At 38.8% G+C, this 25527-nt stretch overlaps 1 protein-coding gene across 5 annotated transcripts in view; it reads right to left on the bottom strand.

Annotated features, from left to right (window-relative positions):
• Nucleotides 1–25527, bottom strand: part of SLC25A13 (solute carrier family 25 member 13) — a 139572-nt gene that overhangs the window by 78458 nt on the left and 35587 nt on the right. For 3 of the 5 annotated variants that reach the window (XM_038391675.2, XM_038391674.2, XM_043509260.1), the window contains 2 exons: nucleotides 19569–19711; nucleotides 13368–13483 (listed from right to left, as the gene is read on the bottom strand). In XM_038391675.2, the coding sequence (XP_038247603.1) occupies nucleotides 13368–13483; nucleotides 19569–19711 (259 nt within the window). Of the gene's footprint in view, nucleotides 1–13367; nucleotides 13484–18297; nucleotides 18376–19568; nucleotides 19712–25527 lie in introns of those variants that run through there. The other 2 variants (XM_043509262.1, XM_043509261.1) reach the window with 2 other exon arrangements.

The raw sequence follows: 25527 nt of genomic DNA, 5'->3' as shown, positions 1-25527 counted from the left end.
TGCCAAATGTGACTGGAAGGAGATTTTGGTCCACAAAATAGATAACTGAACTTACTTGAACTATTACCTCCACTCTATACACAAAGCCGTACCAGTTTAACTAAAGATGTCTCCCTGTGATGGGTCACAATCTCTCTTTAAACCTGACTTATGTTAGTTTAAGCTTGCACCCATAAAATAGGGCTGACCTACATACAATCTTGCACAAAAGTAACTGAATTGGTATTAATTCATCCCTTTTGTCGTTTTGGTGCAAATCTACATTTGGGAGCTTATTTTGGAATACAAGCATCCTATTTTATTTTGCTGAAGTCTGATCAAAATAGGACAATTACTCCAAAACAAGAGTATCTGCCACACAGACTTGAATTGAAATAACAGAAGGTGGTAATTTAAACTAATTTAGTTATTTTGGGGCAAGTCTGCCTGTAGACCAGCCCTGATTTCCAACTGCAAACTAAAGAGATATAAGGTAAGTTTGAACTGATAGCATCTACACAGGCGTTTGCACCACTTTAAAGTTAAACCACTGCCATCTATATGTAGCTAAACCCTTAAAGTCAGATTCAGTTTCTGGATTTCCACAGGAGTTAAAAAAAGGCATTATCTGGTCTGTAGTATCTCAGTGGATAATAACATCTCTATTACTTATAATGATATGTAACAAGGAAAAAAATCTTAAAGCAAAAGCTAGGCTCTAACTTATACCCCCAGGCAGGCAAGCAAACAAGCAAGCAAGCCTGGATTCAAAGCATATATAAACACAAGTTAAAGGGTTTTGTGTAGGGAAAGTAGATAGGGCTGAGCTAAAACCCACACGACAGTCTGGGTTAACTCTGCAGTGAAGGTATACCCTCAGAGTCCAGGCTGAGTCAACAGCTTCCCTTGATTGGTGCAAACCAATTTTGTGGTGGTGGTCCAGGAACACAAACTTGTTTCAGAATTCACAGAATCATTTACTAGCAGCTAGTTAATACAAAACACCAACTGAAGTGACAAAATGCATACTTCTAGAAGAGACATTATTCTGAAGCAGTCCATGTTGTTATATTTTCTCTCTGACGCAGATTTGAGAGCTCTATTTCTTTAACAGCTATTTTGCTTAGATGGATGTTACAAAAATCACTTTCTTGTAAAAGCATTAACATAGGGTCCCCTCCCCACTTAAATACTCCAATTTCAAAATGTACCACAAAACATACTCCCACAACAGTGCTGTATTAGTATAAAGCTATTTTAGTTCAATTAAAATGTCTAACTATCTACCCCAAAACCTACCTAAACTGCAATTTTCACTTTGAGCACTTCCAACATGTTCTCAGTTTTGTTTTCTTTTATCAGCTTATCAAATCTGGTCCTGCATTCCAACTGTTGGGAAAAAATAGTCATTAACTGCTAGGTAACAGCAGATTTTCCAATTTAAAAAGTAAGAGGATACACACAGTGTGTGTAAATATATTCTCCTATCTGAAACTGCATATTAAAATTCATAATAGCAAAAAATTTCACTACTCCAAGAGTCTGTTACAGCATTCAACTTCCAATATGCAACCCAGTACAACTTTAAAAACGATGAAACCAAATTAAGGCTAAAACATACACTGTTGTTCCTACCATACAAATGAGTACAGGTGGCGGAAGTTCTCGTTGTTCCCCAAATTGCCCCGTAGTACAAGTATAAAGGATGGCTAACTTTCAGCTCACAATTAACCAAAGAGTGATCTTGTATGGTTGTGATTTACTCTCAAATTGGCTTCATGCCACCTTCCCCACACTTTTTTTTCTTTTTAAGTAGCGTGAAGTAGCAGCAGAAAGCACAATATTTTAGCCATTTGAGCAAGTAGTATTCTCAAATTATCCCACCAACTGGAAGTGCTCTGTTACCTCTAAGCTTTCAAAATTGGAGCCATTATAGTCAATCGCACAAATCCACATTTAGCCTTTCATATAAAGTGGATATTGGACCCACTGAACTGGAAAGACTTCTGTGTGGTTTTACTGATCTTTGACAAGATACCCCACAACACAGACATGCCAATCTGATCTTGGTGTGCATCTGCATTCAATTGTTTAACACTTATTGTTCATAAGTGGGAACTGATTTTCCATTGTTTGCAACCGGATCATTTAAAAAACTGTAACAGTTGTAAGTAAATCAAAAAGGTGAAATACTTGGAAATGGGTTGTAAAGCCTTTCACCTTTAGATAATACATTAACCTTTGAATTTCACTGATGGAAAGCAAAAGTCATTGCTTTGGATGGCTGCTAGGTAGCCTATGTAAAATGAATTGGTAGGCTTAACCCAATTCTAGGCAGAGAGGTGTCTGTATCATGTCAGCAGTTACCATAGTGCCAGCATTCTTGCGGTCTGCAAGTGCTGTTGTAACCATGTAGGATATCAGAGAGAAGGCAAGTGAGGTAATATCTGTTATTGGAGTATCTTCTGTTGGTGAGCAACATGCTTTCAATCTTAGGGTATGTCTACACAGCCAGTGTTAAAGCGCTGCTGCAGCAGTGCTTTAACATGGATGAGTAGTTGCGGCTTCAGTGCTGGAAGAGAGCTCTCCCAGCACTGTAATAAAACCACCTCCGCGAGGGGAAGAGCTCCCAGTGTTTGGAGCGCAGCTCCCAGCGCTGTAGCACTATCTACACTGCCACTTTACAGAGCTGAAACTTGCTTTGCTCAGAGGTGTGAAAAACATCCCCCTGAGCGATGAAAGTGTCAGCGCTATAAGTGGCAGTGTAGACAAGGCCTTACACAGAGTTTGTCTTCAGGTCTGTGCAAGCTTGAAAGCTCATCTCTCTCACCAAAAGAAGTTGGTTCAATAAAAGATAATCCTTCACCCACCTTGTCTTTCTAGCATTCTTGCCGGCAGTCTCAGCAAAGGAGCAAAATGGCACATGAGCCTAGAGTCTTGTATTAAAGGAAGCCATGGCTCTGCAGCATCTGTTTGGTTTTCTTTTTTGTTAGGTGTTCTATAACCAGGACTTTTGACTCGACTGCTATTAATCCAGGACAGCAGCACTACATGGACTTTGGAGAACAAAAACTGAAAGCCCAATTCTAATGTTAGAGTAACACCACACCAGGTTTTTATTTTAGAAAAGAGGTAAAAGCCATGAGACAAAAGAATAAGAAATCATTTAAAGAGTCATACATCTTAAGAATAGCTGTACAATTTATTTTAAAGTTAAATTCCAGTCATGCAAAATTATTAGAAAAATTATCACAGGGATCCACATTTGTGTCTCAGTGATTTCCAGATTAAACGAACAAATGTAAGCTATAACTTCTGCTTTTCTCCTCAATTCTGTTCATATTTTCATCCTCCCACCCTTCCTCACCCTGTTTATGTGTCTTCTGTCCACTCTGGACAGGGCAATGTCTTTGTTACATGTCTGTAGCTCCCTAGCACAATGGGACTCTAACCTTTGAGTGGGGTTCCTAGACGCTACTGTAATACAAATAATTAACTGGTTTAATAAAAAGAGCATCTTTTTATAGCCATCGCCCCTGTGAAATCTAGCTATGATCTCAGACAAGCTGTCTCTTTCCTTCTCTTATATCTCCCTCCATAATAAGGATTCTGGATGCCAAATTATGCCTTGATTACACTTGTGCAAACCTTGTCTTTCCATTGAGTTTGTACAGGCCTAACTATCAGTAACTTAAACAATTCTGTGTTGGTGCACATGAAGAAACAGAATCCAACTTGCCCTAAACCAAGCTGATCAGAATGATTGTGAACTGAGAGTAAATCGAATAAGTAGGAAGATGACATTTTTTATTTTCCAAAGTAGAACTCTTTATATTTATTTAAAAACAAAAATTATGCCAAACCTCCAGTCACTAGACAATTTTAACTTTGGTGGTGCTATTAGGCATAGCTATACTTCCGAAAGGCTCAATAAAAAACAATCATGAAAAGGGTTCTTATTATATTTAAAATGACAGCCTTAACTTATGTCTAAAACATGTTTTGTTTAACTTAGCATGCACTCATAAAAAATATGTTATAGAACACTTACAACCAAAACCTACCACATTTACAGAATTGTCTAGAAACTAAATATCTATGAAAATAATGTCAAGGTCACAAGCAAAAATTTAATATTTTGGAGATAAATATATGAGCAGTCTAACTTGCATCCATTATTAATGACACCAGTCATAAATTGTGCAGAATCCTATATCAAACAATAAGAGGACTAATGGTCACTGAAAAATTGCAGAGATCAGAACTGCTCCATTAGGGTAGGTCTACATTGCAGACTCCTTATGGTTGCATGTAGAGTACAATACTGCACTCCCTCCTAATAGGGATATAAGTAGCAGTGTAGTCTCTGAGGCACTGCTTAGACAAGGAAAGACATGTCTGAACCCTTTTAGTATTTACCATATAGGTCTCTCTACACACCCAAGCAATGTCTCCCCGAGTCTACACTGCTATTTTTAGCAACGTAACATCCCACTACCTCCCCACTTCCAGGGCCCTATCCCCACTGTCTCCTCTCTGCCACAGCCTTTCACTGGTGCATATAGCTATACGCCAGTGTTGATACAGCCTGTTTTTCACTACAACGTGTAGCTACACATATGCTACATATCACCATGGTGGTGTGCAATGTAGACATGCCTTCAGAGAATAAAAGTAAGATTTTGCACTTGTAGCAATGCTATATGGCCCATAATATCTAGACAAAAGTTGAAACAACATTATATTATATAGGCGTAAGCAAACACAGCAATCAAGGACAGTAATTCCTCACCAATTTGAGCTAATAACTTGGAGATTCATCACATATTACTGAATATTCAAGTTAGTGAGTAAGTGAACAAACCATAAAATGTTAGTTCTTTATTTTGATGATTTTAGAGGCCCCGATCAGAACTGGAGCATATTGTACAAGATGATATACAAACAGGTAAAAGTACAGTCCCTGCAAGAACAGCTTCCATTCATTTAAAAAAAGCATATTATGGCACATATCATAAAAATAATGAAACCTTGATCATACAAGCACTGACTACAGCACTCTGCTGTTAAAGCGTTGGTCATTTAGGTGTTCTATAATGATTCCTAGTGTAATGACAAAGTATCAAAACAGTACCATGCAAAGGGTACTCTGAATCTGTACACAAAAGTTGCAGAAATAGTTAAATATATGTGAAGAGATGTGTACAATTAGAATGCTTATGTGTACACAAGCATATAAAGGCAGGCAGATAAATGAGCAGAAGTGCTGTTTGGTAACCTGTATCAATAATTAACATGTTCCTTGGATATGTGAACTGCCATAATTAATAACAGAAGATGTGTCCCACAATAAATACAGACTATACATATATACTGATTGCACCTTCAGACAAAGGCTTGGAATGAGTTATTCAGTTCTGCAATTACACCCATCTAACAATTTCAGGGTCTTCCCTCCACCTCCACCCCCACCCCCTGCCTCTAGTTCTGAGAGGAAAGGGGTTTTATTTTTAAACTGATACTGTGCAACTATCTTAAAATCCACTCAGTTTTTCCACAAAACATCTTAATATCTATTTGAAATCTGCATCAAATTGAAATATATACGACTTTTTTTTTTTACACTACAAAAAGAATTTTACTGCATCTATGATCACTAACACCATAAACTGCTTATCAGTAGAGCTTTACGGGAACTAGAATTTCTGTTTCACAGGAAATTCCGTGGTTTTGAAACAAAATCAGAATGAAATCAAGAATTTAATATTGTTTTGGATCAACTGAAATGCTTCAATTTTTACCTTAATTTTTTATAATGTAAAATTAAACAAATTTCAAAACAAAAAGTTGTCTCCAGACAAAAATTGACACATTCATTTCTGAAAATGTTGAAACCAATTGTGTTCTTTTTCTGCAATTGATGCATTCTTGTAAAAAGGCTTGATTTCAACAACACAGCATTTTCTGATGGAAAAACTGGAAATTTTTCTGGAAGATTTTCCAAGCAGTTCTATTTATCTAACTTTAATTCTGTCACCTGTTTATTTCTATTTTAGACATAAATGCACTAGTAATACCTATATCAAATTTAAGCTCTCAGAGTGTAGCTGACTATTCCAAAGCTCTGACATTAAGCATAATAACTTTATTATAACGAGGAGTACTTGTGGCACCTTAGAGACTAACAAATTTATTTAAGGTGCCACAAGTACTCCTCGTTCTTTCTGCTGATACAGACTAACACGGCTACCACTCTGAAACTTTATTATAGTTAGCCTTCTTGTATAAAATACAAATACTTTATCTGAAGGAAAACTATAGAATTATATAAAAAAACAACTTTTATATTTACACTATCATAATTTTTCTGCATATTGCTCTATCATTTTATTTAGTTAATAGCATTCAACTAAGCCATCAGAAATGTACACTCTTTGCACCCTTGTTTTCTAGCATTACTGATTTTAATTGTTGGTCTTAAAGCAGGGATTGACTTTATGCATCATGGGTAAAGAACACCATGCATGCAGTCTCCCCAAAATTTCAGCACAACTCCTCTGAGTGAGGAATTCATCTTTTGAGCATTTACAAGTAAACCAGCCAATTTATCAAATTTTGTTTGACAAACAGCAAGCAACAGGCAAAACCCTAGTCACACTGAAGCAATGGTAAAACTCTCAATGGATTTCAAATCAGGTAAGGATTTCTCCCAAGGTACTTAATATTTTTTCCCCAGATGTATTAAAAAGCTTCATATACACAAGATAATTTAACCTCACTGGAATTTAGCCCCCGTGCACACACCCCCTCTCCCACCTCCTCTTGGCATTTGTTTATATCAGGGGTGCCCAACCTATGGCCCACCAGAAGATTTCATAACATCTGTGGCCTGCTTCAACACAACATACTAATGGCTGATTCATTAGCATTTTGTCATTATGTTTACATCATTGTAGCTTACACAAGTGTGTCAATAGACAGTACTGTACATAGAAACACCCTATCTAAATACATACGAAACAAGCTGAACTTAAAAGATAAATAAATATAGGTGACTTTGAATCTTATTAAAATTTACAGAATCTCTTTGGCCCACACCAGGTTGTGATTAAGTTTATGTGGTCCTCCTGTGTAATAAGGTTGGGCATCATTGGTTTATATGATTCATTTCAATATGCCCATAAAAAATCAATGACATTTAATTTTTATATAGCGTTTAGTATATTTTAACATAACATGCTTTGGCTTTATCATCGCATGAAGGCAGATACAGTCTCTAGATTGCAGAGAATATTGATTTCATTCAGATATTGTCATGTTGTATATGAAATTATGATTAAAAATAAATTCTATTACATGGCTTAAGATACAGTTGCAATAAAATCTTGCTTCATCGAAAAATGTTTTTCGGTCCTCTTCTACGGGTTTTTTGAAGTGTAAAACTTTCAGAAGCCTATACTGAAACTAGCGAAGAGCATTCCTGCACTATAGAGAGGAGACAGAAGATTTAGTCTAGTAATTAAAGCCTGGATTTAGGAAAACAGCAACTTCTAAACCAGTGGTTCTCAACCTATTTACCACTGTGGGCTTCATATGCAGCTCTCTGTGTATTCACAAAAAAGAAAAAGAGTACTTGTGGCACCTTAGAGACTAACAAATGTATTTGAGCATAAGTTTTCGTGAGCTACAGCTCACTTCATTGGATGCATTCTCCGTGTATTATGTCACAAGCAGACCCCAGGTTGAGAACCACTGTTCTAAACTCTAAACCCAGCTTTGCCAGTGACTGGATGCGTGGACTTGAGCAAATCACATACCATCTTTTTATCTGTTTCCCCAAGTGTAAAATGTTTATAACTGTTACCGGCCTCTCATAGATGTTACAAGACGCTCAAATTAACATTTGGAAGAAGAGAGGAAAAAGTTGCACAGAAATGAACATGTTTGAAAAGGACAATACAAGTTCTAAGTTTTGTTAATATAACACACAAGGCCCTTTCATTCACCCATTCAGAATCCAACATGGAGGTTATCAAATGGACTTAATTTTTAAATTTTGACATTTCTACCCAAGCTTCTAAACTTTTTTTTTTTTTTTTAAAAGAGCTAGATAGTATAGAATTTCAAAGAACTCTGACTCTTTAATGAGGCATTAAAATACTGTAATACAACAAAAAGGCAACACGGCTAAGTCTCTTAAACCCCTGGACTTACATTATCAGCTTTTATGTGCCTGTCAACACTCAACAGTAAGAAGCAATGGTTTGCTCTTTGCCTCAAATTTAAAAGCCAACTAAACTTCCTTCTACCTTCCTGCTGAGAGTTTTAACTCCTTACAAACTGTTGAAGCTTTGACACATCATCAGCAGATAAATCTACAAAGTATGCAATGGTCTGATACAGTCTCAACCAGCCTGGAGCCAAAACATGTTACTTCCCATTCCACAACTGCAGCCTCTAGAAATGACAAATTAAAAATAATACCTTTTCATACCATACTGCATGCAAGCAAACTCTTCTTTAAAACCAATTATACTTGGTTACCTTTGTCAGAGAGACTTATTTAAGTTACATTTTTGTTATCAACGTAAAGGCCCTTTGTTTTCAGTTTTTACTGAAAAATGTCAAGGTTTTATAAAAGCTATTGTTCGGGTTTTTACTGATTTTCACCCAAATTTTGGACCACTCAAGTTCACAAAAATACAGATTATGTTAAGAAATCCAATATATTACATTAGATAGATGTTTATTTTAGTTATAAGTTAGTGTAAGTGTGAGGGTGTCTGTTAAAGTAAGACAATGTAATAGAAGATATACATGTGTACATGATGCCTGAGTGTGTGAGTGTATGTACCATCAATGTATAGTTCATTAAAAAACCACAGCATTAAACTGTTATTACCTTCAATACTTTTTCTTTTCTCTTTTTCTTTCCTCCCATATCCCAATATTAACCTCCATATTTACCTAGAAAACTGTCCAGTTAATTTTTGTCTTGAACTTTCACCCATTTTTAAATTTTTTGTATTAAATACTAACATTTCCTGGGAATTTATCAAACATAATAAAAGCTAAACATGAAGTCTCTTTTATATACTTAAAACCTGAAGTGTAAAAAAGAAATTCTGCAGACAGTTACACATTGTTCATTTATATGCCTAAACTAAGTAGGAAAGAAATGTTATCCAATGGCTAAAAAAACTTTAAATTTTTCCAATGGTACATTAAGTTTTTGGGATTTTTTTTAATACTTTGCAGAACAGTCCCATAACAGTGTACCAATATCCAGGCATATAACATTTAGACTAAACAACTAACTGAAAAGCAAGTACATTATAGATTTCTGCACAAACATTATCAATTTCAAGATCAGTGTATCTGTGAAAAAGCCAGAGTTGGGTGACATCCATAGAGTATTCTATTTAGTAGAAAACACAATTACCCATTGGAAAAACCTAAATTATACTGAATATAAACTAGAATAGTCACAGTTTCCCTATTAGATAGTCAGACAATAGCTCATCTAGATCTGGTAAAATTACTTTTCAGCAGTCCAGATTAACTGTAATTTCCCAGCAGCATCAAACTAGCTACAGATTTATAACCAGTCATTGAGATACTACATTTATCAGAAAAAAGAAAAGGAGTACTTGTGGCACCTTAGAGAGTAACAAATTTATTAGAGCATAAGCTTTCGTGAGCTACAGCTCACTTCATCGGATGAAGTGAGCTGTAGCTCACGAAAGCTTATGCTCTAATAAATTTGTTAGTCTCTAAGGTGCCACAAGTACTCCTTTTCTTTTTGCGAATACAGACTAACACGGCTGCTACTATGAAACCTACATTTATCAGCAATCCTGCAGACATCAATTTCTTCTGCTCCCCAATGCTTAACCCTACAACTGAACACTATACAAACACCCAGTTCAAAATCTCCAGTGCTGACTCATGGGCTTGATCTTGATTCCATTCAAATCAATCAATGTAAAACACTCATAATTAACTATAATCGTGCAAGATCCAACCACTGAGTTGCAAAGTTATAATACAGTAGTGAAATAAATAACTTTTAAAGATCAACATTTTCATAATTTAAAAGAAAAAACCCTCACTTTCTCCTTACATCTTTACAATGGAAACCAGAAATTAAATTTCTTTCCTTACCTGAAGGTCTTATATCCAGTGTATGCACTACTGTGCATGCAACATTCATTTCATCCTCCCACATCTCACCATTTGTTTTGGAGGAGAACATCCCAAAGCATTATGACAGGTTTCAGAGTAGCAGCCGTGTTAGTCTGTATTCGCAAAAAGAAAAGGAGTACTTGTGGCACCTTAGAGACTAACAACTTTATTTGAGCATAAGCTTTCGTGAGCTACAGCTCACTTCATCGGATGCATTCAGTGGACTGTAGCTCACGAAAGCTTATGCTCAAATAAATTTGTTAGTCTCTAAGGTGCCACAAGTACTCCTACATAAAGCTTTGGCAAAAAGAAAAGAAGTTGCAAATAAATATTTGCAACTTTTCCGCTCCTCCTCCAAATGTTAATCTGAGAGCCTTCAAACCTTGACAGAGTCCCTTTAAGAACTGCCACAAGACAAAGTTGGGCATAGAGCAGGGATGGGCAAACTTTTTGGACTGAGGGCCACATCTGGATATGGAAATTGTATGGCAGCCATGAATGCTCATGAAATTGGGGGTTGGGGTGTGGGAGGGCTCCGGCTGGGGTTACAAGCTCCGGGGTGGGACCAGAAATGAGGAGTTCAGGGTGTGGGAGGGGACTCCAGGATGGGACGGGGGTTGGGGAACAGGGGGGTGTGAGGGCTCCGGCTGAGGATGCAGACTCTGGTGTGGGGCCAGGGATGAGGGGTCTGGAGTACAGGAGGGTGCTCCGGGCTGGGACCAAGGGTTTGGAGGTCAGGAGGGGGATCAGGGCTGGGTATGGGGTGTGGGGGAGGGGGGGTGTCAGGGGTGCAGGCTCTGGCGGCGCTTACCTCAAGCAGCTCCCAAAGCAGCGCCATGTCCCCCCTCCAGCTCCTACGCGGAGGTACGGCACCGGCCAGGAGGCTCTGAGCATTACCCAGTCCGCAGGTGCTTCCCCTGCAGCTCCCAGTGCCCGCGGTTCCTGGCCAATGGGAGCTGCAGAGCTGGTGCTTGGGGTGGGGGAAGCGCGTACAGCCCGCTGGCTTCCCCTATGCGTAGGAGCCGGAGGGGGGACATGCTGCTGCTTCCGGAAGCCACATGGAGTCACAGGGAGTGGGGAAAGCCCCCGACCACACTCCCCGGAGGGAGCTTGAGGACCAGTTTAAAAGGTCTGATGGGCCGGATGCAGCCCATGGGCTGTAGTTTGCCCACCTCTGGCATAGAGGTTTCTTCATACAAAAGGGATGTCAATAGAGAAAAATTTCAAGCAGATAAATCCTTGAGTTTGAAATTGACCCAGCGCTTTGCAAGCTCTTTTCTTACCATGAGTCACTAAGTCACTTATGAGTTCAATACTTTCCCTTGGAGTTGGAGAATCTACAACCTACAATAATGTCATTGAGAAATACGACAGGCCAATATTTTTAACTTTTAAATAAGAATCTTACATTTACATTTCCACATTTTATGCAAAGTTTGGGCTTTGTTCTATTCAACACACCCTCTGATTCATTAAAAAAAGTTATCAGATAACTATTTTCTATTTATTTGAATTGAAGCACTTTTTTTTTTAAATTCAATACTATACAGACTCATATGCTGTGTAAAAACTAAATATAAACCCTGAGGAAACATCTGGGGTCAGGATAAATAAACCAATAAGAATTCAGTGTTAAAAAGTGGAACTAAACTGATTCAGCATCTGAGTACAGAGGAAAGAATTTTAGTTGTTTCAAGATCATTCACTAATGTTCCAAGCAAGTGGAGCTCTGAAAGAGGCAACAACCTGTAGGATCACAGGTATTCCATGAGCCTTTGTTTCAACAAATCAAAGAACTAATCAGTTTCACTATAGACAGGGATATTCTGTAATCTATGTCTAACGGGGATAATGCATGGTCAAATCTCTCTCTCTCTCTCTCTCTCTCTCTCTCACTCTCACACACACACACACACACACACACACACACAAATACACACAGATTACATATTAGGCATAAAATATTTCCTTCACTGAGATTAAGGACAGTAGAACTTTTATTATTCATTTGATTTGTTTCAACATTTTTAGTGCCCATTCTAAGCTCTGAGCACTCTGCAGCTGTTAAAACAAGTAATATTTCACACAGAGAACTAGATGTTTAATAAACTTAGAATATCAAAACAACTATAAACCAAAACTATGTCTATGGTTTGTTCCATTGACTACAAGATCGGATGTGGCTTTATTGAAAACATTTGCCTCAACAATGGCAATAGCAGATCTTCCCATTTTAAATGGAAAGGGAAGGATGGATGCATCTGTGGGTGAATATTAAGATGAAACAAAGGGTGCTTGCATTAAGGGTGTCACCATGCACTCAGTTCAGAAGAGACAAAGAACCACTGACATTTACCAGATTGGTGTCTCAAACTGTTCACTCACTGACACTACTAAGAACAACAACATACTAATAATTGAGTGTATATAGTAACACAAAACTCTGTAAGTAGCAATTTTTTAAAAAATAAGAAAAACTTTCTGAAGTGCAGTCCACTCAGATTATTCACAGCTGCTATTTGTGTATTTTTCTTCCAAACAGAATGGTAACATGCACCTAGGCAGGTGGCAATTAGTTCTACAGATGTCAGAAGCTGTCTATATGGTTGCTAAAAGTAAATAATCCAGTGACCATGGTGTAATGTGACAACTCCATAAGAAACACACATGTCAATGTAAACCCCTCCCTCCCAAGGAACAGACCAGATTTTCAGTGGGGGTAGTATCGGGTTTATTATAGAAAAGTCTCACCAATGAAATTTTGAAAAATTAAAACAAAAGGAAACCAACTTGAAATCTAGCCAATTTAAACAAAAAACTATTCAAATTAACTTTGAGCCATGGATCTCCTCAAGTCCTCCTGCAGGTGGGGGTTGGTTGGGTTTTTTTGGGTGTGGTTTTACAATCATTGTGCAGCCTACCCCCACCATGCTATGTGAAAGACCTACACAAACAAAGGAAGAAAGTGACTGACTCTACAGAGGAAACAGTGAAAAGGATTGTACATAAAGTGAAGACAAGTGCACAAAGTAAACTGAAAAAAAACCAAACAAATTCATTTGTTCGAATAGCTTTCAGTTATAAACACCATAGCTGTTTCATATAATGATAGATAAAATATTTTCAGGCAAAAGTCTGATTTTTAAGTTGACCATGTCCCTTTAACTTTGTATATTTCAAAGCTCGAAAATAATAAGTCTTACCAAAAGTAACTTCTCCTTCGCCAGTTTTGTCAAACAGTTGAAAGGCCACCATGAACAATGCATCTGGAGCACACAGGACTGATTCAAATGCCACAAATTCTTGAAAGGATATAAGCCTGCAAATAAGACAAGTAAAAAGTGTGAAACCAATTTACGCATAGAAAATGTAACTACAATTTAAACACAAGCTATGCAAGGCTAAGCACAACTAAAGTGTTGACTGAACAATGGTACAAGATATTCTCAATGCAACATGTTGCAAAATGTATTAGTACAAGGATTGACAACATGCTGTTACACCAGTGGATAGAAATAACTCTGGTGAGAGCACAAAATTCTTTTTAACTAGCAATTCACAGCAGAGTGTAATATTAGCAAACTAACTAGGTGCTTTTGAAAATCCCACCCAAGTGACTCAGGAGCATTAGTCCCTTTAACTTTCAATGGGACTAAGTCACTCAGGCACTTTTCAAAAGCTCACCCTTTAAGACCTCAGTGCTGTCAATCATTTCAAAGGGGACTAAGCAAAATGTGTTATCTGTATGCTAGTAACATACTAGTCACCCACTGCAGCCCTTGGATATTGCACACAATGCCACAATTCTTCAAATCGTAGCCTGGGTCACCTATCAAATCACAGGTAAGTACCAAGAGAGCTGTTTATACAAGTTCACTAGTATAGTCAGGTTCTACAGTGTATTCAAAGTGCTGAGATGCAAGCAGAAGAAGTATATTTCCTCCACTCAATTCATACACAGTAATAAAGAATTAGGTGTATGAAAATCTCCTATTCTTCCTCTGGCATATCTGCCAAGAGTCTGGTGGGTTCAGACTTCTCTGAGTTGTACCTGATGGACAAAATGGGGACTCAACATCTTCTTCTTGAGACTGTGGGAGATGCAGTTTCTTCAAACTTCCTCGGAAGCACCCATTGTCAGAGAAAAGATAACGGACCAAATGATCCATTGGTTTGATCCAGTATGGCAATATTTACCCTTAAAATGTAACCAAGAGTTCAGTTCTTCAAACCCAAAGTAATAAAGCAGTGTATTACTCTTGTATTTATTGTTTACAATCTAAGCAAAATACATAGAACTTAAATTATTATTTTTTGTTATTATTTGTTAGGTGTTGACAATGTACCGGATATTGAACAAGACAAAATGAAAATAGTTCCTGTCCCAAAGAGCATACAGCCTAAGCAGGATGGATAGGAATGCAGTAAAAGCCCAGAGGAAGGAATATTAGATTTTTCTTTAATCATTACTTATATTGTAGTTAACTCACTTATTAGTGGCACTGCAGAAGAAACAATTCTTTAAAGGGGATTTCAATGAGAGAAAAAGGCATCTTGGAGATGAGAGTAGGCAGGGCATTTCATGCCTCAGGGAAGGCATGAAAAAGACTTTAAAATGGTTGTAAAAGAAAACCAGATAAACAGGTTTGAGACTGGCATCAATGGTGCAAGCAGGGATGGAGCAGATCTGTTTAGAAATCTCATTACCCATACTAGAAAGAAAAATATCCATGAATTCTACAGAAAACCCCAGCCCACAGCAGCAATGCTGGAATTTAGCAATGGAAATGCAGCTACTTTACATCCTTAAATAGTGACACAAGCCCAAAACAAGGCAGTGAAAGTAACAGCCAAACATCATGTTGGACTGGTTAATATATATAATATATATATAAAGCATGCAATGCTAGTAAGCGTATAGCAGTTACAGAACCTGACAAATCATACGGAAACAGCACATTGTGCACACTTTCTGTGTACCAGATGAGGATTAATAATATTCCAGGCATTAAAGGATGCAGCAGGAGTTTTTTTTAATTTGGAACACATTCTCTGTCAGTACTTTCAAGTAATAAAAACCCCTAATAAGTCTGAGATAGATTATTAAAATAACCTACATACATTTTTTAAAAACAATTATTCATGGTTATGGGAAGATTTTAAGTGTACCAATGTGATGTTCTAGCTAGATATTACAGAGGAGACATTAATATGTGCTGTGCCAGCTGAATTCAAATTAACCCAATTTTTACATGTTAATTAAACCAGCTATTTTCTTCTTCTTGTATTTTTGCTCCTAAAGCAAACTAGCCTACTAGTGATTTCCAACAGATCTACTCGAACAAGAATGACGTATTCATTTACTTCTATTATGACCATACAATACAGTAACTAAGCAGTAATTTTTCCACAGTCAATTACATGTGGTTCTTAATGCTTAAGGATGCTGCAATAATGTGTACTACATAGCCATATGCTTAAAGCTCTATACTGCACAAGGCCAGTTGCCTGGGTAACACATTTTCTTTCTGGTTTAGCATAACCCTTCATTGAATATCATTAGGTGTCATTAAACAGCAGATATTAACATGAACTTCAATACACTACTTAAGTTATTTTATCTACATTTATAACATGAAAACCCACATGGAGAAAATCCTAATAGTCCTGTATTTTAACAATGCAAAGAGAAAGTACTACACTGGTTAAAAATTATAAGTCAAGCATGCACATATCTTATTTAACTGGTTAAAATCTGTCTCCAAACACCCTACCCCTATTAACATTGGCAATTCTGTTTTATAACTTATTCAGAAAAGAATGAAATCCTGAATTTTAACACCCATACACAGTAGTTACAAACCAAATCCACCCACTGCGTTTGTTTCATCAAGAACACTATTTACTGCCTCCCTATCTATTTATCCAAGCTTTTATATTGGTGGTCATAGCTGTAGAATCTGAGTCCCAAGCAGCTGTAATGCTTTCCATCAGAAAAGTCCACATGCAGTCATGAAAGGGAAAAGCCATTACCTACCGTAATAATACATACAAATGCAATGATGAAGAGGTTTCTTATGTAATCAATGCATATGTTTTACTGTGTCATCAATTTAAGTATGATAACATAATGACACAAATTGAAGCTACATCTATTATTTTATGCTCCAACCTAAGTAAACTAAGTACAGTGTAAATTGGTGCATTAGAGATAAATTTATATCCAAAAGTAATGGAAAATGCTGGCATTTCCAAGTGTTATTTTTGAAAGGTTTGTCCTTTCTAAAAATAAAGCACATAGTATTTCTCAGTGAAGTGTGTTAGTTACTGCAGTCCAAAATAACTGAGATATAAAGTAAATAATTATTTTGTTAGACAGGCATTTAAAGTACAACAGCAGACAAAAATACATTATGTTAAAGGAGGCAGAATGAGTAACTCCTGGACTGCTGCGTCAATGACATCCCTTGGTACATACCAAGGTATTGTTGGAAGATATTTTTAATCCAATCTAAGCAAGTCCAATTATCAGTTGGAAGAACTCTTTCACAGGATCCCCTTGCATAGACACATTGTCCTGATGTGAGGACATGACTTTCTCCCCATGAAAAAGGGGGGATCCACAATAGGCCAGGGCTGTCTTTGTGGAAACTGTGGATCTTCGCCGCACCAGCGGTAGCCTCTGTGGTAACCCTCAACTCCTTTATTCCTGTGCAGGGCAGCTCCACAACAAGAGAAGTCTGTCCATGGTTGCAACTGGGGAGATCCATGTAAAAGACAATACAGTCTTAGCCTGCACTCTCTTCCAACTAAATTCTGGGAGAAGCAGGGGACAACATGCATCCCCCAGAATCCTGTCTATTTCTTCTGTCCAGTCCACCCAGTCTCCACTCCTACACTAGTTCCAAGATGCAAAGCGCATGCCACAGGATCCAGAGTTGAAGGGACAGTACCAAAGAGTTACCTGAGCCTCCCCATCTGCACAAAAGGGGGAAAAAAACAGCGTGAAACTCTGTGCTCAGATCTCAGGATTGCGGGGGGAGGAGCACACTAAGAGCCTCCCCAACTCTGAGGTAAAAAGACCTTAGCAACCAAGATGTTTCTGCTACTGAGTCAGGAGCTGCTTCATGGTCCTCCTTGTCTGTCTGTCTATCTTAGCATCCACCATGGTAGGACTGAAGCTTCTCTCGGTAAGAGTGACTGCACTTGGCCATCCTGAGGGCCAGATGGTCTTTAAGACTGGAGTGAGGCCTGGCGGCAATGGAATGGCTGCCACAGTATTTCTAGAACACATTTAGATGAGCACCCACCACCTCTGCACTTGCATATTTCACAGCAATTAAAAAATACACCAACATTAATTCACAATTCCTCCTGCAAGGTACATTCCCTGTAGATGGCCTGTGTTATACAGGAGGTCAGATGAGATGATCGATGGTCCATTCTGGACTTAGAATCTATGAACATTCATCAGCCACCCAAAAGTCCGAGCTAGCAAGAGCAGCCTTGCATTTTTCCCCAAAGCTTGCAGATCTGGGCTTTGAAAGAATGCCAGGATGGAGTGAATTTCAGAAGAGGAGACTACCTATAGCCAGTCCTAGAGAATTTAACTACAGGAACCAAAAGCAAGACTGAGCCAAATAAAACATGATTGCTTCAGGTTGGAGATCACAGAGAACTTCAATCATCGTCAGAATGATGCACGAATGCCTGGGTACATGTGGCAGAACAATCCTGTGACAGGGTGCTACAGGGACATATCAAATCCTTTTCACTTTCCGAACCTCCTCCATTCTTTCATAGAGTGATATAACAACTAAGACAACTAAACAACTAACAACTAAATTCAAGAGATTCTCCAAAAACATGCTAAGGGCATGAAAATCCTCAGTGAGTGGCTGTTGCTAATGGATGCAGAGAGAAGCCCCATCCACTCTAGATTAGTAGCCATTGAAACACAAGCACAAATACCTACACTAAAATTAATGCAAAACTCCAGTAGTGAAAAGGCAATATAACATAGGGTCATGAAATCCCAATTTGGTGATGATTTAACAGAGGCTACAGCTGTAATTTTGCTATCTGTTGCACCAGCCTCTACTAAGGTAGGATAAAGTTATGTATTATACTCACAATCTTCCCGTTACAAAATGGCTTTGAAGATCCACAATGTAGAAAAAGCAGCCTTAAAACACCAAACGAAGAGAAGAGTGGTGGAAGCCTGGAAAGGGTTTATCATTTCCAGTTATAATCCATTTAAAGCCATCCTCACCACATTATAGTTATGTAACCTTTTAAAGAATTCTTTTCCCAGAGATAGCAATCATCACGTTAACTTGTCTGCAAGGTCCATAGTGCCTAACCACAGGAGGTTTGCGAGGTTAAGTCGGGCGGGAGAAAGGGCACAAAAATGAACATGAAAGCACTTGGTTGTATGTGCTCATGCTGGAAAGAGTATGCATTTTCTATTCATGCTTCATTTTTATATTTTACTCCCTACTACATACATCGTTCTTCATTTTTTTAAACCCACAACTATGGACTTAAGGATGTTAAGTTCTTCTAAAAGACAGTGTAAGGCAGAGTTTGAAAAATCTATTCACCTAGGGTGAGGCAGCAGCTTGCCTGGGCAAGTATCAACAGCAGAAACTATGACTGCATTACAAAACAAAAAAAGAGGGAGGGATAACCTTGATGGTTGGTCAATTCAACCTTCTAAATGTGACTCATGTGTAAGCTGCATAAATGCTCTCTTCCCAAGTCTGCCAACAGACTGCTCCAAACCCTTGATTGCTGCTCAAGAAATCTGCTCAGCAACAGCAAAACCTGATCAGAGCTTTGTAAGTTTTCACTAGTATTATTCAGAACCATGTAAGGGAAGAGCAAAGGTGTCTCTTGCTTTGGTCAGACCTTCTCTCTCTCCCCCACTCCCCTTCTTCCCTCCCACACTTTATTTTATTTGGTCACCATGATCTAAAAAAGAGGAGAAAGGGAAAGAAAGGAGTGACAAAAGCAAGAGAGGTTTATTAAATTTAAAAAATAAATTAGTAAATATAAAGGTGATTAGCAATATAACAATTATGTACAGTGCATAATAGAGTACAACTGTGAGTCTTTTAACTGCAGAGATTCAGACAGTGTTTTTCACTCCAGCTGTAGGCTTATTGCTTGGGCTGATTATTCTAGGTAAATGTTTCGAAGTGCTCTCTGCTTGTTACACTGTGGTGGATATTGAAGGCTTGCTTGTCTCTATGAATTGGGAGTTTTAGGTCAGGTACATGAGCAGTTTCTCGAAGTGCTATTCAATACAGATGAATGAGCAGTGGTGAGATAAGATTCTCTTAAAAGAAGAGTTTATATACTTTCTAAACTCATTAAATTAGAATGAAAAACACAAGACATACCCATCCTTAGTCTGATCCACCACACCTCCCAGGAGCTGCACAGTGTTTGGATTGGGCACCCCAGCTCCTATTATTCCCAGGTACCGCGTGATAAAGTCATTAGGAGACATGAACAATTCTCCATTTTTTTCAACACTTGCATACTGTAAAACAAAAAAAAGAATATTTGTCTCAGATGAATTCTTCTCTAAATTGATATTTTTTGGCATATCAGCAGCATCCATTGGCTCAAGTCAGGATCAGGGCCACTGTGTTCCACATATACATACTAACAGACAATTCCTGCCCCAGAAGAGTTTACAATCTACATTAAAACAAGATGTAACAATTAAGTGAAACAAATAATTGAAGGGTGTAGGGAAGATAGAAGAGACTAACACAGACAGGAATACATTAACCAAAAGCACAATAAGCAGGGTTCAAGTCAAAAGATATAAAAAACCCAGCAATACTAACAATATTAGCAATTCTTATACATTTAGCTTAGAAATAGTATATAATTCTGCAATAAGGTCTTGATTCAGGAAGACACTTATGAAGCATATGTTTAAATTGACTTCCATTGGACTTAACAATATGCTTTAATCATCTTCCTAATTAAGGATGATTTCCTGAACCAAGACTTAAGTGCTTTGCCCAACAGCGAGATAATATATGGTATTCTAGGCCTAAGGAGATGCAAATGGCTCGTTTATTTTTTATTTTATTCCTTAATTTGCAAAAGGTACAAAGTACAGTAAGAGTGTACTACAGGTACAAAACAAGGTTTAAAAACATGTAAATGATCAGTATGTACAAAAAAAAACAAAGTGACCTTGGACAGTCTCCCAGGGTGTGCATAAATCTTAGATCATTATTTCATTTCCACCTTCCCAGGCACAGAAATATGCATTAGTTACTAATATCTCACCATTTTGGCATATAAACTTTGGACTACTGAGTGTACTAAAACAACTCTGTCCCCAAAGAGCATTTGCCAACAAATGGAAAGAAAAGCAACCAATCAGTCATACTCAGGGAAAGCCTGCACCCTATGGTGCTTCCTTTCAGCCATCTTCCACAGATAAATCCTCCCCTGTGTGTAACAGAACATGACAAAAAGTCTTTAGCCTGATCCTTGTCATAAAAGCATATCCCTAATTAGTCTGAGTTTAGTCAGATACTGTACTGTGAATATTCTTCCTTTTTCGGTGAATCATTTTACTAGCATAAGGAAAAGTATTTATTCTCTTATTTAAGATTTTGCCTTTTGTTTTTAAAAACTCTTTCATGGTTTATTCATGTAAAAGTTGTAAGTCTTAATGAAATAACGACTTTCCTGGAGAATACTGAATCAACAGCAGGAATACTTAAATAGGATTTAGGCAGAAAGATTGGAAATATAAATAAGAGGATAGAAATTAGTAAGGGCCTGATTTTTCTACATCTATTTATGCGGCGTTATATCTTAGGTTTTGCCTACAGAGAGAAACTGACCAGCGTAGCTATTCCAGTATAATTTAGCTATTCCAGTATAACTCCTCTGTGAGGACACTATTCTGGAATAAATTATTTTGTTCCAGAATAACAAACCCTTCCCTCCTCCACTGCACACTGCCCCACAAAACCAAAATGCCTGTAACGAAAGGAAAAGAACAAGAAAAGCAATAATAAACATGCCCTAATTGTATTGGCCTACCTCCCCCAACCCACCCACCCCCCAAAAAAGTCACCTAGCATTACTGTATTTATTATCTTCCTGTGTAGGTATGACAAGAGTATATTTCCTTTCCCTGTGCAATGCTGAACTAAGCAAAGAGAGTCTCCAAAAGAAAAAAAATATATATAAAAAGAAATCAAGAACACAGAAGTGGAGACCTCATACATTTAAAAACAGGAGACTCAGAGCTCCCAACCAGCAGCAGCAGAAGAGACACCAAGGACTTTATCCCCTTCTTTATGTTTCTGTTAATATGCGGCATACCACCCATGCAACTGCACTAGTTATCACCAAACAGACAAGCCTCCGGAGATCCCAAGCAATGGGGTCCAAGTACTTTGACATTAAAAATAATATTTCAGCTACAAGATTTCCTCTCCTTTTCACTACTGTTCCCCCTACCCTTCCCCAAATATGTTAATGCCCCCAATCTAGGTAATTTTGTGCCAATATGCAACATGTATAAAAAAGGTAAATATGGCCTTATTCTTCAAATCAGCTATAAAAAGTTTTAGGGGGAAAATAAGTTTAACACAATGGTAAAGGAAAAATCTAGGCAGTATTTATAACACCATATGTTTGCTTCAAGAAAAACAGATCTATATCAGGAAAGCAAACGTGCTGAACAGGAAAGAAACTTGCTAATTGCTTTTTTTTTTTTTGTGGGATGATAAAACATTGCTAGAACTCCCCAAAGTGCATTCCCCACACTGAAGTAATAAAATAAATTAGGTGTCTATTGCTATTTTGTGGCATACTTCAAAGACATGCATTTTGTTTTACATTGCCGTTCCTCTTACAGGGAAAGGAAACCCCCAGTTCTTAGTTCACAGAGCCCCACTGGTTCCTCTGAGTATTGTTAGGTTTACTCTAGCTATCTCCACTTTGGTATCCTTCTGAGAGTTCGCAGTATGTAGATTTTTTTCCAATTCTATACAAGTACAGTAATGTCCTCAAGGTAAGTATTCTCCACTGGCAAAAATCATACAAAAAACAGACTAATTTACTTACATTGGCGCACATATGCTTGCTGACATTATGGGATTTATATTGCAATAGATACTTATTTTTAAAGCAAGCTCACTAGCCGAGATGCTGGGAGGAATTTCCAATTGTATAAAAACTAGCAGATCCATTTATTTCAATGTAATCTCTTGCAAGAAAACAATCTTTAACAATCCCAGACTCAAAAACTTTTAACACAACTGTTATTGAGAAACAAATCAAATAAATCAGCCAGTCTATGCTTCTATATTTCATTTTTTCTTCCAGGCTGACCCCCTACTAGGACACTCAATAACTGAAAACAGCACAGGGTTTCAGTGTCCCCGTTTCTTGTCACTGTGATTTACTCGCATATTTGAAATCCAATCACGTATTCTGCACTACCTATAGAAAATGACCTTGAAAAATGTCAACTTGCTCATTTGTGACTAAAGTCTAATCTCTTAGGGGTTATGGTAGAATAGCTACAAAAAGTAGAGTTACTCTTGGAAATTATCATAACAAAAGAAAAAACATCAGTTCTATTGGGTTTTGGAACAGAGGCATGGAAAAAACATGGTCCTTCACAATCATCTCTTTTCTCCACTTTGGCAATTATACCCACAGAGAATTTGATCTAATACAATAGTACTTAATAGCTTTTCCGTTACTTACTTCCATACATTTCAGATTGTAAAGTATTAACCAGTTCAGCCACATTTTTAGGAATGATTTATAAACATTTTACTGGGACCTTTTTTTTTTTTAAATTAAAAATGGCAAAATGGATTATAAGCAACTAAGGATTTAGGTTGGGTTATGTGAAGCATTTAATTTGATAGCTATATTTATTTCTACATTGCATGTAAGATTATAGTATGTTATTTTGGCAAAGATTTTTTTTTAACTCAAGTGCAATAGGGAAAAATTGCTGTTAAATTATATTCATAAATACAAATCCATCAACCTTGAGACACAACTGGATTGGTCCCACCAATTACATTCACATGAGGCAGCTTAATTAACATTTGTGGCCATAACTTGTCCTTAATACAGTATAACAGTGTGATGCACCCACTCTCTCCCATCTCAGTGACTGGTGTAGCACTTTCTGCATTATAGTGAGCACAATATTCAGATCATTTTTCATTCCTGAGATCATTGAACTATCTAAACTTTCCAGTCTAATAGAGGAAGGTGCAGGTGAGGAGTAGAAAGGTGGGAGGAGGTGAGACAGTTTGCTATTGTGCTTAGCATGCTTCTCTGTGGCCCCTCAGATTCTTGGCCTTGAGCAGCTGAAGGCAACCAACATGATGAAGTTAATCTTCAGAGGCAGACTTAGGAAGAATACTTGTGTACATGCACTAGAAGAATTTCACACTGTTCTGAGAAAACGAGTCTAATATTTTCCAAAAGGGAGAGTCTTCTCTCTGTGGACCACACTTCTTCTCCCCACTCTTTACTCTTGAGGGAATTCTGCACCACTGCACAATGTAGAACTTTGCAGAAATTAACATTGTGCATGCAGAATTTCCTTGCCCCCACAGAAATGGGCTGCAGTGCTGCTAGCTGCCACTAGGGGCCACTGGACTCAGCAGAGCCCAACCTGCACATAGAAAACACTGCTGAGGGGAGAGGGAGGGAGCTGGAGGGTTCCTGGCAGCTGCAGTTCCCAGCATGCCCTGAGGGAAGGAGAGAGTGCTGCACAGGAAACGCCATGCAAGCCTGGGACCGAGCATCAGGCTGTTTCTTCCTCTGGATCTTTGGGCTCTGTGGGGTGGGGAGGGAGTGCAGGTATCTGGGCTGTGGGGAGGGGCAGAGCTGGGCTCTGGAGGGAGGGATTGTGGGTGTCTGGCTCCCTGGTTGGGCACTGGGAGTGGAGGGGCAGAGAAACAGGAACTGGGTTGTCATAGGGGTTTCTTTAACTCTCTACTCCTGGGACAATGTTTGTGTGTGTGTATATTGTTACAGACATACTTGCTGACAGGTATTTTCATAATATATTTCAAAATAATTGAAACTGGTGTGATTATGTAGTGTTTTCTGCAAATTTTATTTGACAAAATTTTTAAAATATTGTGCGCAGAATATTTAATTTTTTTGGCACAGAATGCCCCCAGCAGTAACTCTTGCAATACAAGTCATTGGAATCCTTCTGGCCTGGCTCCTCTATTTGTTCTTGCTCCTCAAAGGAGCACAAGAACACCTCCCATAAGGCCAGTTCTCCTGACAGATACCAGTTCTGAGACAGTCTTTTATGACTCAGTTTTCATAACTGAATGTCTAGCTTCAGGTGCATAAGTACACAGACGGGCAACTATATCCCCCCATTTTCCCCTCAGTTATAATTCACAAGAGTCTACAACGAGCTCATGAAGTTGGGTAGAATTTAGTATGGTATTAGATCATTGTCTTTCAACACATTTGCAAAAGAAAGTAAGATTCAAGAAGTCACCCCATTGTACTACCTCCCCCAATCTGACCATCTAAATTGATCTGAAGGGAAACTTTCCTACACATCCATATCCTCCCTGCTCGTTTCACATTTCTACTTTTCTCCATTGGGGAGCACTAGCTATACACTGCTATATCCACTGTACCATTAAACCCTTAGGGCAGAGGTGGGCAAACTACGGCCCACAGGACTGTCCTGCCCGGCTCCTGAGCTCCTCAGGCCCCAGGAGGCTCACCCCCGACCCTTCCCCTGCTGTTCCCCCTCCCCTGCAGCCTCAGCTCACTGCACCGCCGGCACAATGGTCTGGGCTGCGAGCTCCTAGGGCAGCGCAGCTGCAGAGCCCAGCCTGACCCGGTGCTCTGTGCTGCGCAACTCCCTGTCCTGGTGCAGCCGCACCGCCAGCCACCGGTGCTCCAGGCAGCGCAGTAAGGGTGTGGGGGGGGGGGGGGATAGAGGGCAGGGGAGTTCAGGGGGTGGTTAGGAGCCGGGAGTATGGATAGCGTCGGGGAACAGGGGGGTTGAATGGGAGCAGGGCTCCGGGGGGTGGGCAGTCAGGAAGGGTTGGATGCGGCAGCGGGGGCACTCAGGGGCGGGAGTTGCAGGGGTGGTTGGAGACAGGGAGAAGAGGTGGCAGGAGTCCCGGGGGGGAGGGGGACAGTCAGAAAGGAGACGGGGGTTGAATGGGGCAGGGGGCAGTTAAGGGTGGGGTGTCCAGGGGCGGTCAGGGAGAAGGGGCGGTTGGATGCGGCAGAGGTCCTGGGGAGGGCAGTCAGGAAGGAGAGAGGGGTTTGATGGGGCAGCAGGGGGCAGTTAGGGATGGT

This window comes from Dermochelys coriacea, chromosome 2 (assembly GCF_009764565.3).
Source record: "Dermochelys coriacea isolate rDerCor1 chromosome 2, rDerCor1.pri.v4, whole genome shotgun sequence".
In the NCBI taxonomy this organism is placed as follows: Eukaryota; Metazoa; Chordata; order Testudines; family Dermochelyidae; genus Dermochelys; species Dermochelys coriacea.
Note: the sequence above shows the minus strand (reverse complement) of the source record. Positions and strands in the feature narration are given on the sequence as shown.